This window comes from Paroedura picta, chromosome 4 (assembly GCF_049243985.1).
Source record: "Paroedura picta isolate Pp20150507F chromosome 4, Ppicta_v3.0, whole genome shotgun sequence".
Lineage (NCBI taxonomy): Eukaryota > Metazoa > Chordata > Lepidosauria > Squamata > Gekkonidae > Paroedura > Paroedura picta.
The window spans coordinates 112,704,484-112,720,793 of NC_135372.1; the positions used below are offsets into that span (position 1 = coordinate 112,704,484).

The window sequence follows — 16,310 nt, forward strand, 5'->3', positions numbered from 1 at the left end:
GCAATTAAGATTTATTTCTGCTTCTCACTCAGAATTGCTGGGCTGACTGTTAACATATGTATTGCAGTATGAACTGTTTTAGGGGAAGTCCGCAAAGGGGGTCTCTCAAGTGACCGCCAAAAAAGCCTAAAAGGATGTGAACCAATGCGAAAGCTCAGATTGGCCCAGGCCTGTCATGGTTACAAGGCCATGAGAGCCTTTTGCTTCGGAAGCTAAAACGCCTCACTTTAAAGGCATGTGTGTCCCGCATCCCCAAGTGGAGAGGCCTCCTTACACTCTGAGCATGTTTTGTACGAGCTTCTTCGTTTTCAGAAGACAGCTGGCTCCCACGAGCCCCCCAAACAAAGGGGTGGGGAATGAGGGCAGGCCTTCTCTGTGGAGTGAGTCAACGGACGCCCCTAAGAAAGAAGGAGTGAGGCACTTCCCACAGGGCCGGGCCTCCACCACGGACTCTTTTTCCTCTCCTCCCCCGCTCCTTGGTCTTGCGGCGGAGGCACACAGTTGCTTCTGGCTGAGCTCAACGTCGTTTTGGCTGTTGGGGATTGTTCGGAACGGTTGCCTTGCTCCGGAGCTGCCCGTCCTGCCGGGGATCCAGGCTGGCCATGGCCGAGTTCCTGCCGCCGCCCGAGTGCCCCGTTTTCGAGCCCAGCTGGGAAGAGTTCGCGGACCCCTTCGCCTTTATCCACAAGATCCGGCCCATAGCCGAGCAGACGGGGATCTGCAAGGTGCGGCCCCCGCCGGTGAGTGAGCTTCGGCGACCACCCGTCGGACAGCCCCGACCGATTTCCCACCCCCCCCCCGCCGGTTCTTCTGGGGGAGGGGAAGGTGGGGCACGGACGCCCCCCCTCACTCGCAAGACCTCCTGGGCCGCTGCTTGCAAGACCCCACGGACGCCCCCTTCCCCCGCCCCCAAGACCCCTGAGCACGGGCTGAGGCGCCCCCGGGCAGGTCCCGCTCGGAAACTTTTTACAGCCCCCCCGCCTCCTCCTGAGCGGAGGAAAAGGACCCCCCCCCCCGGAATCCGCGTCCCTTTGGTGGCCAGAGGCCCCGACCGGGGGTGGGGAGGCTGTGGGGTCCGGGGAGGCAGCCCTTGCCCTCGGGGAGCCTCGAGGTCTTGCTGGCGCCCCCAGCTGCGCTGGGCCTTCTGGTGGAGCCCGGGAGCCCTCTTTGCCCCCGAGAGGAAGCTTTGGGGCTGGCCGGGCGAGGGAGGGAGGGAGGGAGGGAGAGTCTAGAATGGCCCCCGTCTGTTTGTTCATCCCAAAGAGACTCGGAGGCTTGGTTCCCCGAGCGAGACCCACTCTAATATGGCTGCCGTTGAGCGACCCCCCCCCCCCCCATCACTTCCACTTTGGCCCCTGGCTTCGCTTTCAACTCGGGAAACTCTATTCTTCTCTCCTGCTTCCCCCCGCCCCGAATAAAGTTGCCTTGTGTGCCTAGCCAGCGTTTGGGAGCCCGAGAGACGAGAGCGCGCGTGCACGCACACGCGACGGGGCACATTTCGAAGGTCCACACTAAACGAAGGTTATTTCCCTTTATTTCGGAGGTGCCTTCTTTAAAAAACAAACAAACAAACAAAAAGATTTGTCTGAGGGTAGCCGGGGGACCGTGGCGTCAATAGAAGAGTGGAAGCTTTTGTTTCTCTATGGGAGCAAGATTCAGTTAGGCTTCATGGGAGTGAGTTAAAAAAAAATAAAATAAACTTTACAAGCTCAGAAATTGACCAGCAAGACCCCAGTTTAATTAGGTTGTGAGGATTTTTTTTTTTTTGTTCTTACTTTGGACATTGTGGGGTACTGATGAACACAATTCACTTTTAAGTGTTTTTTTTTTAAAACTAAAGTGCGCTAAAAAGTATTTAGAGAGAATTATGGCTTGAAAGAGGCAGCCATTGTAATGGTTTATCTTTGCAGAAAGCCAGATGCTTTCAAAGTAGATAAGCATTTGGTTCAGGTTTATCCAGCAAAAGTAAAGTTTTGTCACATTTTGGGCAGTTGGCTGTTACTTTCCATAGAAATACTGTACAGCAGTGACTGTGTAAAGACCTAAGTGAGACAGCTGCTTGGGTGTTGCCCTCCATGTTGGCATTGTGGCTAAGCTAAGGCTGTAGATTTCCTTATTTCTCCATTTTCTATATCCATATAAAAGCTTTTCTTTGGTATTCTGTAGAATCATCTGGATTAAGTTTAATACAAGTACCATTACGCTAAAGTTGAAAATATAGAAATATAAACATTTTAGTTTTGAGAGAGCTTTTTTCCAGAATCCTAGGCAGACATGGCCACCATTTTAGAGTGCAATACATATTGGGAAGGGTGATAAGTCTTCCTCATTAGAAGTATAAACACAGTTTTGTGGGCTGCAAAAAGATAATTTTGAACCAGAAACTTTTTTCAGTTATTTTTTCCCCCAGCATGATTTGTTGTAGTTTTAGTAATAGTAGTTGTTTCTACCTGCATAAACTATGTGGCTGAGGAGGGATTTGATGAAACAAAGATTTGTTTGTTAAAAGGGGATTCACGGTTTCTTTATTTCTACTTATAGCATTCTTTATCTAGGGAGAGCTAATATGAAAATGTGACTTCTAGTACTTTATAGTGAGCAATAATTGAAATAGGCCATTGAAAGGGTTTAATTAGGTTGAGGATTAAGATATATTTTTATGACTTCTACAATGAAACTTTAATTCTAGCCATTCTCTACATTCAGGAACACTTCAATATGTTTTTTGAATATTTCTTGGAAAAATCACTGGCACTTAATTGAAGAAAATGGTATATAGGAACTTGCTTTATTCTACTGTTAGAAAGCCACCAACCTTTGTTTCTGTGCAGTCCCATTGATTTCAGTAAGGTTAGTGAGGAAGCAGTGTTCGTCTGGCACTTTTGTTGAAACTGAATGGGAAAGTTTTGATTTAAAAAGAATTACTCGTATATATGCTTATACTGCCTTTTAAATATCATCTTCCAGTAGCTACATCTTTATTTGATTTGTATATGTGGGTATGTATAAAAGTTTGGGGGTGAACCAGGTAAAAACTCTGGATTGAAAGATTGTGTTTGACCTGTTTGCATAATACCCATTTTAATCCCTTTGTTCGTAAATTTCATCCTGACTGGAGTATTTATGATAAATGCTTATTTGCAGCACCTTTGAACAGATCCCTCATATATGTACTTGTAAAAGAGGTTTGTTTTCTAATGCTGGCGTGGTCAACTGGTGTCTTGTGAAATAATTTAGCCCTTGCCAAATTTCAGTGACACTTATTTCATCACAGTTTTACTTGATATAGAAAGATAAATAATGAAATCTGGGGCGTGTACCTTGGCCTTTTAAATGTATTGCTGCATTCTTATGCATTCTTGAAAGGTAAAGTGTTCAAGCCAGTCTTCTTTGAGGAGGTATTTTAATTTGTGCCCCAACTCCAAATATGTGCTATGCTGTCTGAGCATGTATCCTTTGTACACCATCTTTATTGTAATCTGTGTGACATTTCAGATTATGGACCAAAAGTATTTTGTACATGCCAGTGTATGGAGGGTAAGGGGACCCTTGAGAAGTAGGAATTGGCTGCCTCTGCCCTAGTGGATTCATTACTGGATTTTTGTTTGTGACATTGAAGCAAAAACATTTTTTGAGCCAAGGTTCACAAATTTTGCCTGGGGTTTTGATAGCCAGTGCTAGAAATAATTGCATCTCTCATAGCATGTTAAGCTTGCCTTTCTTGCTTCCTGTTTTACTGAGGTAAAGTATATCACTTTTGTACCATCTACTTAGATAAGAAAGTTTACAGGAGAGGAGTGACATGAATGTATAGCAACCTTTCTACTCCAGTTCATACTGCTGAAGTGCCCTGATATTTTTAAACACATTTACTTCTCCTTTCCCACAAAAAGACTAAAATAATGTGCAGGTATTTTGAAAGGGCTGATTATACAATTGAAAACCATTAGGCAGTCCATATGTCAATGTAGAAAATGGAATGCCTGTGATATTTAATGGAGCTAGATAGTAGAAATGAGTGTTTATTGATCCAAAAGTTAGGTATTTGGAGCTGAAAAAGGAGCTTGGGCAACAGATCTCACCAACTTTATAAGGGAAAACTTTTGTTGCACTGCTGTCAAAATACTTCATCTTTTATGCCTGCAAACTAGAATTCAGCCTGGTACTCTGCCTAGCTAGGCATGTCTAAACCTAATGATTTCAGTGAACTCCAGCACATCTATCTCTGTATAGGATGGACTGATGGCTATAAACACTTGAATCCCATTGAAATCAGTGGAAGTTAAGTACATATAATTTTTCACTAGTTTACAACTATAGGTTTTAAAAATCCTTTCTAGTATGAGAATCTTGTCTGATATCAAGTACAATATGTAACAGCACAAAATTTTACTCATTAGTAAAGCTTTTCTCCAAAAGGAACTATGATCTCTCCTGCAGAAGAGACAGATATCACTCATTGATGAGGGGAGTTTCTTTCCCTTATAAACTCTTTTTAAATCATATTCTTTTTGAGATTTGTAAACTATATTCGTATTAATTTTTGCCATTTAGTATTAGAAGATCATTATTTGCTTTAGATTTATCCCTGAAGGCTTAAGGTAAAATTGTATGTTATGATAAAAGTGTGTATGTTATGAGCATATACTGGAATAGTTTCTATGTTTGGCGTTAAATGCACACATACTTTAACAAGAGGATACTTAGAACTATTATTCATTCTCAGAATGGTTTGTAGATAACTGTGTACCATTTTTCTAAATCAAATTTAAAAACCACGGTCCCCATTGTGGTTCCCATGGGACCTCCCAAGATATTTCCTGGTACCCATCAGGAAAAAAAAATGTGTGGAGCTTTTCCCAGCCCATCTTCTGGCTGGCCACTGGAGATTTGACTGGCAGTGTAGATTTTTTAAAATGTTGCTCTGGTAGCAGCTGCCACCACAGCACAAGGATCTTCACTGTGTGACTGAAGGAGAGCTGTGGCAGCCATTTTGTGGCTGCGTCCACCACAGTGCATCAGAATTCAGATGTGCCCACAGGTTCAAAAAGTTTGAGGACCTCTGCCTAATAATCACACAGCCATCATTAAATGGCATATATATGAACACATTTTTTTAGAAGATGGATAAACTATAACCTATTTTAATTCCATTTTAATTTGGAAACAGAAAGGAGATTCAGAACTTCTCTGAGTTTCTTATTGAGATCTCTTCCCTAACTGTCCCACTTATTTATGTCTGGGGAATTAAACTTCTACATCCAACTTTCCATGAAGCATTCTGCTCAGATAGGTAGGGAATTTCAACTGTATGTTGCCCTTGTTCAGGTATCATGTTCTAATTCTGCAAATCATGGTCCTGTTGTGGCAAATTGGAAATGGAACAGATTATGTGGAAAGGAGACAGGAGAATGCTAGTCCATGGCATGTTTGAGGACTGCCTGAGTGAAATCAATTCCTGTATCTAATTCATATACTTTCTGCCAGGAAAGATTGGATTTCCTCCAACATCTGCACTGCATCTTTTTTCAGTACACCAGAGTAATAGTAATATCTATATTGATGGTCAGAATCTTTCTCTTTTCAAAATGAACAGTAGAATTGTTGATGTGGAGGGCAAAGCCTGTTTTTACAGTCAGTCACATTAATGGTTTATACCCAATATACACCAGACAGAACACATGAAAATTTGGATTTAAATCATCTTTGTTTTGTTGAAATCTTGCCACTAAAAATTGGTTTAAATTTGCATGTCTAGTGTAATTGAGCTGTAGCTTGCATCTTAATGTCCAGGAATCTTCTTGTGTGACAGATACAACTATTGAATCTCATGGAAAAGCTATTAGAGGGAATTAGTCTGGTAGATAATTCCCATTCCCAAGCAACGTTGTGTTGTATGCAAATATTACTTCTAAGTCTGAGGGACCCTCATGAACAAAATATACCATGGTATCAGGGGCTACAGTAAGGAGCTGGAATTAGGTGCAATTTACGCCCCCCTTCCTTCTCCATCAATGCAGGCAACCAGGTCATCTTCATCACGGTTCCCTAATTTTAGGAAAGGATTTTGGGGACTTAAAAATTGCTGCCAGAGAGAAAGGCATCATCTTAAGTTTCTTCCACAGGCTTTTCCATGGGTTCTGCTTCTATGTTTGTGTTTGCAGAATTATATTTGACTGTATCCAAGTAATATTTTCATAGATTATTCTGTAATCTGCATTTTTTATTAATGACTTTATATTCAGCTGAAAGTATATAATTTACTTTTAAAATCAGTGTTGTAGAAATCACTCTAGTGGTCTATGGGAAGAAAAGATACAACTTCTACAACTCATAGGAGAACATATATTTAAGATTAAGGACTGCTTTTTATTTTTTTTTAAAACGCCCCATTAGAAAAGTACTGCATTTGGAAACCATCTGCTTTTCAAGAGGCCCTATCCTGTTTCAGGAGTAATAAGCTGAAAGAGGGAGACTTATTCCAAGTAATTGTCATTAGAGACTTAGCAAATGAAAATCTTCTCTCATTGTGATGTAGATGAAAAACTTCTTTAGTACAGCTGCAGCAATAAAGTAAAAAGCAACAATAACCAGTTGATAAAATTAGCATCCTCTTTTCCAGTGTGTTTTGTCATAAAGCAGTACTTTGCTGTGAGCAATCTTTCTCAAACTTGGATTGCAAAATAGGTAACATTTTATTCTGTTCTTAACTGTACGGTGATTGTGTGCCTTCATAAGGTAAACCTTAAATGTCCTGAATTTAAACAAATTAACCCCACAAGTTGCTGAGGAAACCTAAAATACAGATAATATAGTATGACTAGCCGTAAAGCTTGTTGCACCCAGGAATGCAACGGGCGCTAGAAGGCCTTCCATTCCCAGCCCCGCTGCCGCATCACCTGCTCCTCTCGCTTTTGAGGTGAGCTCCTAGTTATTCTTGTGAGGGCTGTCCTCCCCTGCCGTGGAGCATAACCTGGTGTAAGCAGTGGAGGAAGTGTCAGGCGAGGCGGAGCGGCGGTTAGTATGGGGCATAACAGTGGCACTGGGCACAGAGGCTGATGCAGTGGAGGAGGCAGGGTAGGGTCGTGGCCAGCATGAGGCCAAGCACTGTGGGGAGGTTGGCGGCAGCGCAGGTGTGCGAGCAGCAGAAGAGCACCTCCAGAAGAGCACAAGGAAGGCAGCCAGGCGCACCCCGCTGAGCCCCACCAACAGATGTGACTGCAGTGGCTCATATGCCCACACCACCACTGGGCACGACCTGAACGAGAGGAGGAAGAGGAGGTGGCGTGCCCCCTGGGCACCCACCCCACACCCACTCCCTGTGGCGTGCCAGCTCCCTCAGCAGTGGGATGAGGAGGTGGTGCCAGCACCCTGGGGAGGGCAGGGTAGGACACCTCCCACCCTCATTCAAGTGCTTCAGCTCCCCCTGAGGCTTGCTTGCAGTGGCGCTTCAGTTACTTCATGCAGCGCAGGTCGGGCCGCACCCCCCCACCGTGGCCAGCACCTCCTGCATCGCTGCTGCCTAGGTGCTACACAGAGGGCACACCAGGCGGCCACTGCTCCTTCGCCCTCCCTTGCAGGCAGCACACATCTGGCCATGAGGGTGGGCAAGGTGCGCGTGGCTGCCTGGTGGGGGCCAGCCCAATTCGGGATTGCCCCGATTGGGCCGTATTCCAGGGCTGGAGAGACGTGGACAGGCTCCACCCTGGAGCCTGTTTCCCTTTTGGCTAATGTTAAGGATATGAGGTTTCTGGGCCTTGATTTTTTTTTTCCCTGACTCAGTCACCCTATAGTGTTTTTGAAGCAATAGCCATTTAAAGGTGGTTTGCCATTGCCTGCCTCCATTTCATGACTCTGGTATTCTTTGGAAGTATCCAATCAAAATACTGGCCAGGGCCAACCCTGCTAAGTTTTTGAGATCTGAGGTGATCAGGCTAGCCTAATCTCTCCATCTGAGGGTTGTAATATTTCTAGTTGTGTTTCATTTGAAATAACTAGGAACCAAGGTGGATAACAAAGATAAAACAATGTATCTTCATAAATAAAAATAAATAATAGCACAAACATTAAAATGGAGTTTATCAAAATAGCCAGCAAATGCTCTCTTGACATGCAAACTCTTGCCCAGCATATAAACAGATCTTATCTGCAATTAAGGTCATCAGTGGGTCTCTTAGAGTGCAGCTTTGCTGTTTTTCTGAAATACTATCAAAGTAGAGCCTCTTGTGGCGCAGAGTGGTAAGGCAGCTGCCTGAAAGCTTTGCCCGTGAGGTTGGGAGTTCGATCCCAGCAGCCGGCTCAAGGTTGACTCAGCCTTCCATCCTTCCGAGGTCGGTAAAATGAGTACCCAGCTTGCTGGGGGGTAAACGGTAATGACTGGGGAAGGCACTGGCAAACCACCCCGTATTGAGTCTGCTATGAAAACGCTAGAGGGCGTCACCCCAAGGGTCAGACATGACTCGGTGCTTGCACAGGGGATACCTTTACCTTTTACCTTATCAAAGTAGAGCCCTCCCTCAATTATTCCAGGAGACTATTCCTAAGAGGAGCAGTTTCTTCTTTATTAAGGCTACAAACTGACAACAGTTGATTGCTCCTTAGTAGAGTGGGCGGATAAGCCAACAATATTGCTGTGCAGTGTTGTTGTAGAGCTCATAACAGAAGCAATAGTATTTGGGCCCAAGGCTCTGATTGGCTTTAATGGTAAACAGCACTGACCTGCCATGAGGCATAAAATGGAGTAACCTGTTTCCAAAGGCTGGCCCCTGATAATAAATGGGCTGCTATGTTCTGTACTGGCTGCAGTTTCTGAGAAGTTTTCAGCACATTACAATTGTCTGAGCCTTGACGAAGTTTTTTTAAATCTAGGATGCAGCCCAAAATATAGGAACCAGGCTAATTTTTTCAGCCTTCAGAGTATCTTACTTTAATGACCAAAAAACTAATCTCTAATTCAGATACAAGACATGCATTTTTTTGAAAAATTTGTAGAGGTATGAAAAGGAAGGCCCAGGAATAAATTGACAGAAATGCCCAGTTGGCTGTTAGAATCTCAATTAGTCTAGTTTCAAGAGTGAATTCTTCAGGGAGCTTTAATATAATACGAATGCTACATTATGCCTTTTCATGCTGTGAATAAGCTACCCCTAATACTTAGGACAGGGTAGAGCTTTCCAAAGTTAGCCAAGCCCCTCTTTAGTTGCAGCTGGAGAAAGGGAAGGGTGAATAAATAAGAGCTGTTGACAACATTACCGAGCTAAGAGACTAAGAGATTAAAGGTTTGCATTTATTGACTTGGATGGCCCAGGCTGGACTGATCTTGTCAGATTTTGGCTGCTAAGTAGGATTGGCCCTGGTTAGTATTTGGATAGGAGACTACCAAGGAAGACAAGGATTGCCACACAGAGGCAAGCAACGCCAAATTACCTATGTTCATCTCATCCCTTGAAAATACTATGGGGTCACCAAGTGTTGACTGCATTTTCCACTAATTTGTTGAATACACTATGCACCATGACAAAATTTCTAGGCAGTGTGATGACTTGGTGCCTAGGATTTGTAGGGCTCCGCAGTAGTCCTTTAGGTTACTGTAGCAAGGATAATTGTACCTGGATCATTGATCTCTAAACAAGGAAAGAACTTGCATGGTAAGTGCAGTTTAGAAAATATTATTAGTCATCATAGTTACCTGAGCTCTTAACAGTGCCTGTCAAAGAAACTCCCATCTAATGTGCCTTACTGACCAGTATCACCTCCATCTTATCAGACTTCAGGTAAGTCTCAGCCACTTGACCATGACAAGCACTGGCTCAGAACATACATAACAGCAGCCAGATCTTTGTTTAACATTAAGATATTCAACTCAAAAGCTTTGGCAGTTTCATTAAGGAGATCTTACATCGCATGGGAGAGAGCACTGACTCCTGACTAGCCGTAAAGCTTGTTGCACCCAGGAATGCAATGGGCGCTAGAAGGCCTTCCATTCCCAGCCCTGGTGCCACATCACCTGCTCCTCTCGATTTGAAGTGAGCTCCCAGTTATTCTTGTGAGGGCTGTCCTCCCCTGCCGTGGAGCTTAACCTGGTGTAGGCAGTGGAGGAAGTTTCAGGCGATTGATTCCTTATCTCGTACATCTTGCTGCATATGATTGGTTTAAAAAAAGGCAACCTCAAGGCTACCCTTCAAATCCCAAATCACACTCTAAACCTCTCAAGAGCAGCAGATGATTAACCACATGACATAAGAACAACAAATAACACCAAAATTATATCAGTGCCCAGTATTCCACAGCCCATAATTAGTGTATTATGTCTGTCCTAGATAGAGGCTGTATTCAGATATCACAATGAAATGTAGTTAAATAAATAATCATTACTTCTTAATGTTGCTGGTGTGTCAGTCCTACAGCAACCTAGAAGAAAATGTTCTAGTCAAGGAGGAACAAAAGTTTTACTAAAAGCCAGGCGCATCAGGCATTTAAAAACTATGTGGCAAGCAAAACATTCAACAGGTGTAGTTTTTCTTGGATGAAAAAGAGGTTGGACTAATTCAGTTGTCAGTGCTGTCAAAAGATCCTCCCTTTGTCAGAGAAGGTGGTGGTAGATTTTGCCAAGGCAAAGCTGGACTGAATGATTGGTGCTTTTAGAGTGATTGAGGTAGTTTAGTTGTGTAGGGTGGAAGACAGAAGAAGCAACTTGACAGATGAAAATATGTACAGCTGTGTTCGTAAGATGTTGGTTTGTTTGGCAGACTTCTATTGAGAACAGAGGTTTCAACATCTTGTGTAAACTGCTGCTTTGGGGAGTCAGTATTATATTTTCATTCTTGAAGAATCAAACTGGCATATAAAGGATGAGGACCTATATATTTCTGGTCTAAAATTATCTGTTACAATGTAAGAATTATTCATTATGTTATATCTTGCAGTTTTCAGAAAGCATCCTATGTTGTTTGTGGACTTTTGCATGTTGAGGCATGCCTATTGTGTGATGAACCAGATGGAGAACAAGTGAGTCCACCTGAGGCATTTAGTGCAGCCTCCATTCAGTGTGCTGCATAAACTACAAAAGTTGGTGACCACACCTTAAATTCCAAGGCTGTAGAGCTGGTTATGAAGTAGTGTATCAAATATAGCCTGTAATATTTCTGTCACTTGTTTTATAAAGAGTATAAGAGATTTATGTAGAGAGCAGTGCTTGACTGAGAAATATGTTTGAAGTAGGCAGTTTATGCAGTAGATGATTTATAATGGTGAAAAATATATTGTACAAGAATCGTTGTTTCTGTGTTCTGAGTTATGTGGCTTATAGCCAGTTTTCAGACTCCTCAGTCGCTAAGATAATTACACTGCATGCTAGTCTTCTTGTTTCATGTATCTCACAAAAATATTGCAAGAATTATATTCATTTTTGACTTTGTGTATCGTTTACTTTGAGAAGAGATTGAGCAGGTTCTTGCTGCTGTTCTTGGAGGTCACATGCACTGAAGTAACTTGTGTGGGTTATCTGATTGTAATAAGGGTGTGTTCTGATGGGGTGGAGAAAAGAACACTTGTATTTTGATGGTAAAGTTGTGAAACTTGTTTCATTAAAAGATTTCAGGAATATACCATCAAAAAGAAAAGAGATTAAATTAATACATAGGTGCAACTGCGATAATGACTTTATTTCATTATTACTTCATGGGACATTTTCCAATGTGGATATAACCTCTGTATTGGGAAACCATGTACATGTGTAGGAAAATTTGCTGAAAGAAGGGAAGCTTACCGGCCTAATATTTTCTATAGTTATATCTCTTTACCTTTTTCTCATTTGGGTTTAGCTGGTGGGGTCAAGAGCAAAATAAAGCAGTTGGGATTGCTCTGAAGAGTTGGCAGTCTGGGAAGGGTTAAGCACCTACCCCCCCTGCCTACCAGATCTCCTATCCAAATGCTTGTCCTCACCTCTGTGTTAGTGCTAAGAGGCAAACACAGAGTTGTGGGGGATGTTTTTGCTTGTGTATGAGTTGTTTTGTCCTAGCAAATATAACTCTTATTGAATCACTAACTTCCTGATAACTGTTTCTGAGGGACAAAAAGTGTTTACCAAAGCTATTTCTTAAAGGGGGACTGCCTAATGAAACATTTTGCTTTGCTTTATACTATTTATGGCCCATTATGCATGGGCCATAATGCCCGTGCTGGCGGTGGCAGCACTTTGGGGAAAATCCCCGATAATGCTCGCCGCCGCCACCAGTGCGGGTGCATCCCGGCCCAGGGCTACAGAAGGTCCGCATTAAGCAAATGCGGGAACTTCCGCAGCTTCCAGGGTATGGCAGGGGCCGGCAGGAGCTGAGGCGGGCCGGTGCTGTGCATAATCGCCAGCGCCAGGTCTTTCAGCCTGCCCAGACCCAGCGACCCCCAGCAACCCCCTGCCCCCACCAGTGCATGTGGAGGGGGCCTATCCCCCACACTTCCCCCCGGCCCCTCCCCACCTCCCCCCCATCGCTTCAGCTTACCTCGGCTGGCAGTGATCTGGCCCTCTTGGGCCTGGCGTAAAGCGCACGTGCTACGCTGGGACAGCCCGACATGCCCCACCCCCGTGCGTACACAGGGAACAGCGGCAACATGGGGTAGCTGCCGCCGTGCATAAAAGGTCTATAAGAGACCTATCCCAAGCAGTAAACTAGAACATTATATATTTCTAAATTTGTGACCTGGTTTATATGGTAAGACCTGGTTTATATGGTTGGAAAGCCACCTGATTTGAAGAAGGAAGTGGTACATAGGCCAGTGTTGGATACTCTGTCTTGACTGTTGTGTAATTTGTTACCAGTGTGAAATCTGGTTCCCTTGCTCTTGTTGTAAGTGATAACAACTAGGCAGGATTGACACACCATTGCCTACTTTCTCCAGCCTGGCCAAGATTTAGTTCAGCATCTACAGGATATTGAGTTATAGGAAAACTGGAGATCTGCTATGTCTTTCTTTTGGCAGTTACCTAGTCTACCCCTCCCCTCATCAGTGGCCATTCATAGGGCCTTTACAGCCTTCCTTACACTTGCCTTTCGGTGGTAACTTGGAAATTATTGGGGTACAGTAGAAGAGCAGTTCGTCTAGCCATGTCCAAAGTATGCTTGGGAAATATGATGTAAATTAAGAATCTTATGACTGGTCCATTTAGAACAGGGGTAGTCAAACTGTGGCCCTCCAGATGTCCATGGACTACAATTCCCATGAGCCCCTGCCAGCAAATGCAGTTGGGATTGCTCTGAATGGTGGCAGGGGCTCATGGGAATTGTAGTCCATGAGCATCTGGAGAGCTGCAGTTTGACTACCCCTGATTTAGAAACTTGTTTGAATTGCCAGAGCAACAATACTAATAAATGAAAAATCAACCCCAAATTTCTTGGGTGAAAAGACATACAATTGACTCTTCACCAGAATGAAATGAGTCACCAAGAAAAGTGACAAATGTGTGGGACATCCAGAGCCATCTTTGAAATTGTGATAGGACTAGAAAAATGAATATCCACACAAACCTTTCCATTGTTGACAACAGGAGCATTCTGCAGTTTCAGTACTCTGGAGCTGCCAAGGTTCCCGAGTGCAGAGTCAAATCTGTGCCTTCAGTTTAAGGCAGCCTTTTTCTGCTATTTTACCTTTGAGAAACCCCAGAAGTGGTGCACTAAGGCAGAATAAGCTTGGGAAGCATATCGTTTGTACATACCCAGGGACTCTCCCCTTTCCACCCCCTCCAGGCCCATCATAGGCCATTTGGGGAGGGGGTGGGGCGTTAACATTACTGTATATGGTCATATCACCCAATAAATGTTTAACAAATGAAAAAAATCTAACAAATATATATAACTAATGGAAAAATTAATTCCCACCCATTCAGGAGTCCCATTCAGGTGATGTCAAGAAACCCCAGGGTTTCATGAAACCCTGATTGAGAAAACCTGGTTTAAGGAATTAGGCATGCTGGTGTAGTTTAGTTATTAGGCATACTGATTGAAATTTTTAACTATAATTATTAATGTTGTGGTCTTTAGCAACATAGCCACAGGAAACAGAATTACGTAAATCTTTAATCAATCTGCTGATTTCAGTTGCAGAAGCATAGTGATATTTTAATATTATGTCCTACTACCCGAAGAAGTCATGGCTCACAATATTATATCCTACTTATACAATTATTGCAACAACAAAAATACTGAGCACCACAATTGGATTTTTGATGGCATGGCAATCTGGTGCCAGGGATTTGTCAAGCCCTGACATATGTTTCTGTTGTGGCCAAAGTTCTTTGTAGATATTTACTAAAAATCAAGGACCTTCCAAGAGTATTTTTGAACCTCATACAAATAAATGAACCTGAAGATGCTTGGAAGTGCTGAAAGTGATTTTCAAGATCATGTTTTTTAAATGTATCATTAGGAAACTAGCATCTTTTAATTTTGTTTGAAGATAACTAAAGCACTGCTGTTTATTCATTCTGAAAATGTTTCATTTTTGTTCTATTTTATTCCAAATAACTTTTCTCCTATAAAGGTAAAGGTATCCCCTGTGCAAGCACCGGGTCATGTTTGACCCTTGGGGTGACACCCTCTAGCTTTTTCATGGCAGACTCAATACGGGGTGGTTTGCCAGTGCCTTCCCCAGTCATTACCGTTTACCCCCCAGCAAGCTGGGTACTCATTTTGCCGACCTCGGAAGGATGGAAGGCTGAGTCAACCTTGAGCCGGCTGTTGAGATTGAACTCCCAGCCTCATGGGCAGAGCTTTCAGCTTTGAGGTCTGACATTTTCTCCTATGTCAGACCTCAAAATTTAAATCAAAAGAGCTTTTCAGAAGTGTTTGTGTCTCTGCTGTAATCAAGATATAAGGTGATATGATAGTCTGTCCAATTAAGTTTTCTATTAAAAGAGGACCAAGCAAAAACATTTGAAGAAATTTGGTGAATTTATTTATAGTTCCATATAGGGCTTGACTGTGAACTAGCTCAGCACCCACAGGAATTTCTGATCTTCTGTGAACAATGGAATGCTTTGCGTACAGAAATGATGAACAGTGCCTTTGTTCTTGTTGAAGACACTGAAAGTTCAGAAACAGCTAAAGTAATGGTTCTTTGGTAGCACGTGTTCACTATGAAAATAAACGTTGTGTTCACCAATTATCTGAGGACAGGTTTTGTTACAAGATTACAGTATAATTGTGATTCTCTCCCATCCCTTTCTTTTTCCTAGGACTGGCAGCCTCCATTTGCATGTGATGTGGATAAACTTCACTTTACTCCACGAATCCAAAGACTGAATGAATTGGAGGTAATCTAGCTAGCTATCTAAAGTAAATAATTTTACATGTGGCTTGCTGACATTAGTACTTTAGGCTCTATATAGATATTTATGCCTCATATGGTGGATCTATAGTTATACCTTTTATGGAAGATATATAGAAGTTTCAGAGTGAATATGAGCAACTGGTTCTCCCTGGTTCTTTTAAAGTAAGCTCTGAAGAGGGTTAACTGGCTGTGACAATCATGAAGCTACTGACCTTTCAGTTCAACTGTGTAGAGTGCTGACAGGCTGATCTTTTGTTATTATCTTGTTACTTTCTCAAAAATTAAAAAAAAATCAAATTCCAGAAAAATTGGGTTAAACAATATACTAATGATGAATTATGCTAGCACCTGAAAAACATCACCATCATTATTTTATTTTATTATTTTAATATAACACCCTCTCAGCAAGCCAGCTCAGGGTGTTAAAAACTTCCCATAAAGCATGGAAAGAGGTAAAGAAGGGTAGTAGGGTCATGATGGATTTCTAGAACATTGAAAAGCAACAAGAATTTTGGTAATCTGAATATGAGTCTGGATATGGGCATGGTTTTGCCCAGATCTTGTCCAGTCTTGGAGAGGCTTGGGACAACAGTAAATATTTGTGCAAACCAATTTTGAAGCAGGGAAGAAGGATTTGTCCTTGCAGTCATGCTGGGTTTTGGAAGAACCCAGGATGCTTCTGTACTCAGAATGATGTCATAATCAAGACTCTTTCCCTTGTTAGAGAGAAGCAGGCTCAGGGGTGGTACAAATTATGATTGGCTACTGAGGCTTCCTTAGCTGTGACAGCATGGCTAAAGTCTCTATGTTCCCATGTGAGTATATATAGATGTATGTACTAGGGTTAGGCAAATAAATGACAACCAGGGTGTTGTTTCTAATAATGGACCACAGCAGAATTGTACATCTGCTGTCCTTCTTTTCCTTGAGCAAATGAGGGTACAGTGCTTCCCCTCCATTTCAGTGTTGTCTGGTTGGCTGCAAGGAAT

At 42.8% G+C, this 16,310-nt stretch overlaps 1 protein-coding gene across 1 annotated transcript in view; it reads left to right on the forward strand.

Moving 5' to 3' along the window:
- The first annotated feature begins 484 nt into the window (after window positions 1-484).
- Window positions 485-16,310, forward strand: part of KDM5B (lysine demethylase 5B) — a 64,365-nt gene continuing 48,539 nt past the window's right edge. Inside the window, exons 1-2 of the mRNA XM_077335155.1 lie at window positions 485-740; window positions 15,227-15,304. Coding sequence (XP_077191270.1) covers window positions 603-740; window positions 15,227-15,304 — 216 coding nt within the window. The 5' untranslated portion in view covers window positions 485-602. The remainder of the gene's footprint in view (window positions 741-15,226; window positions 15,305-16,310) is intronic.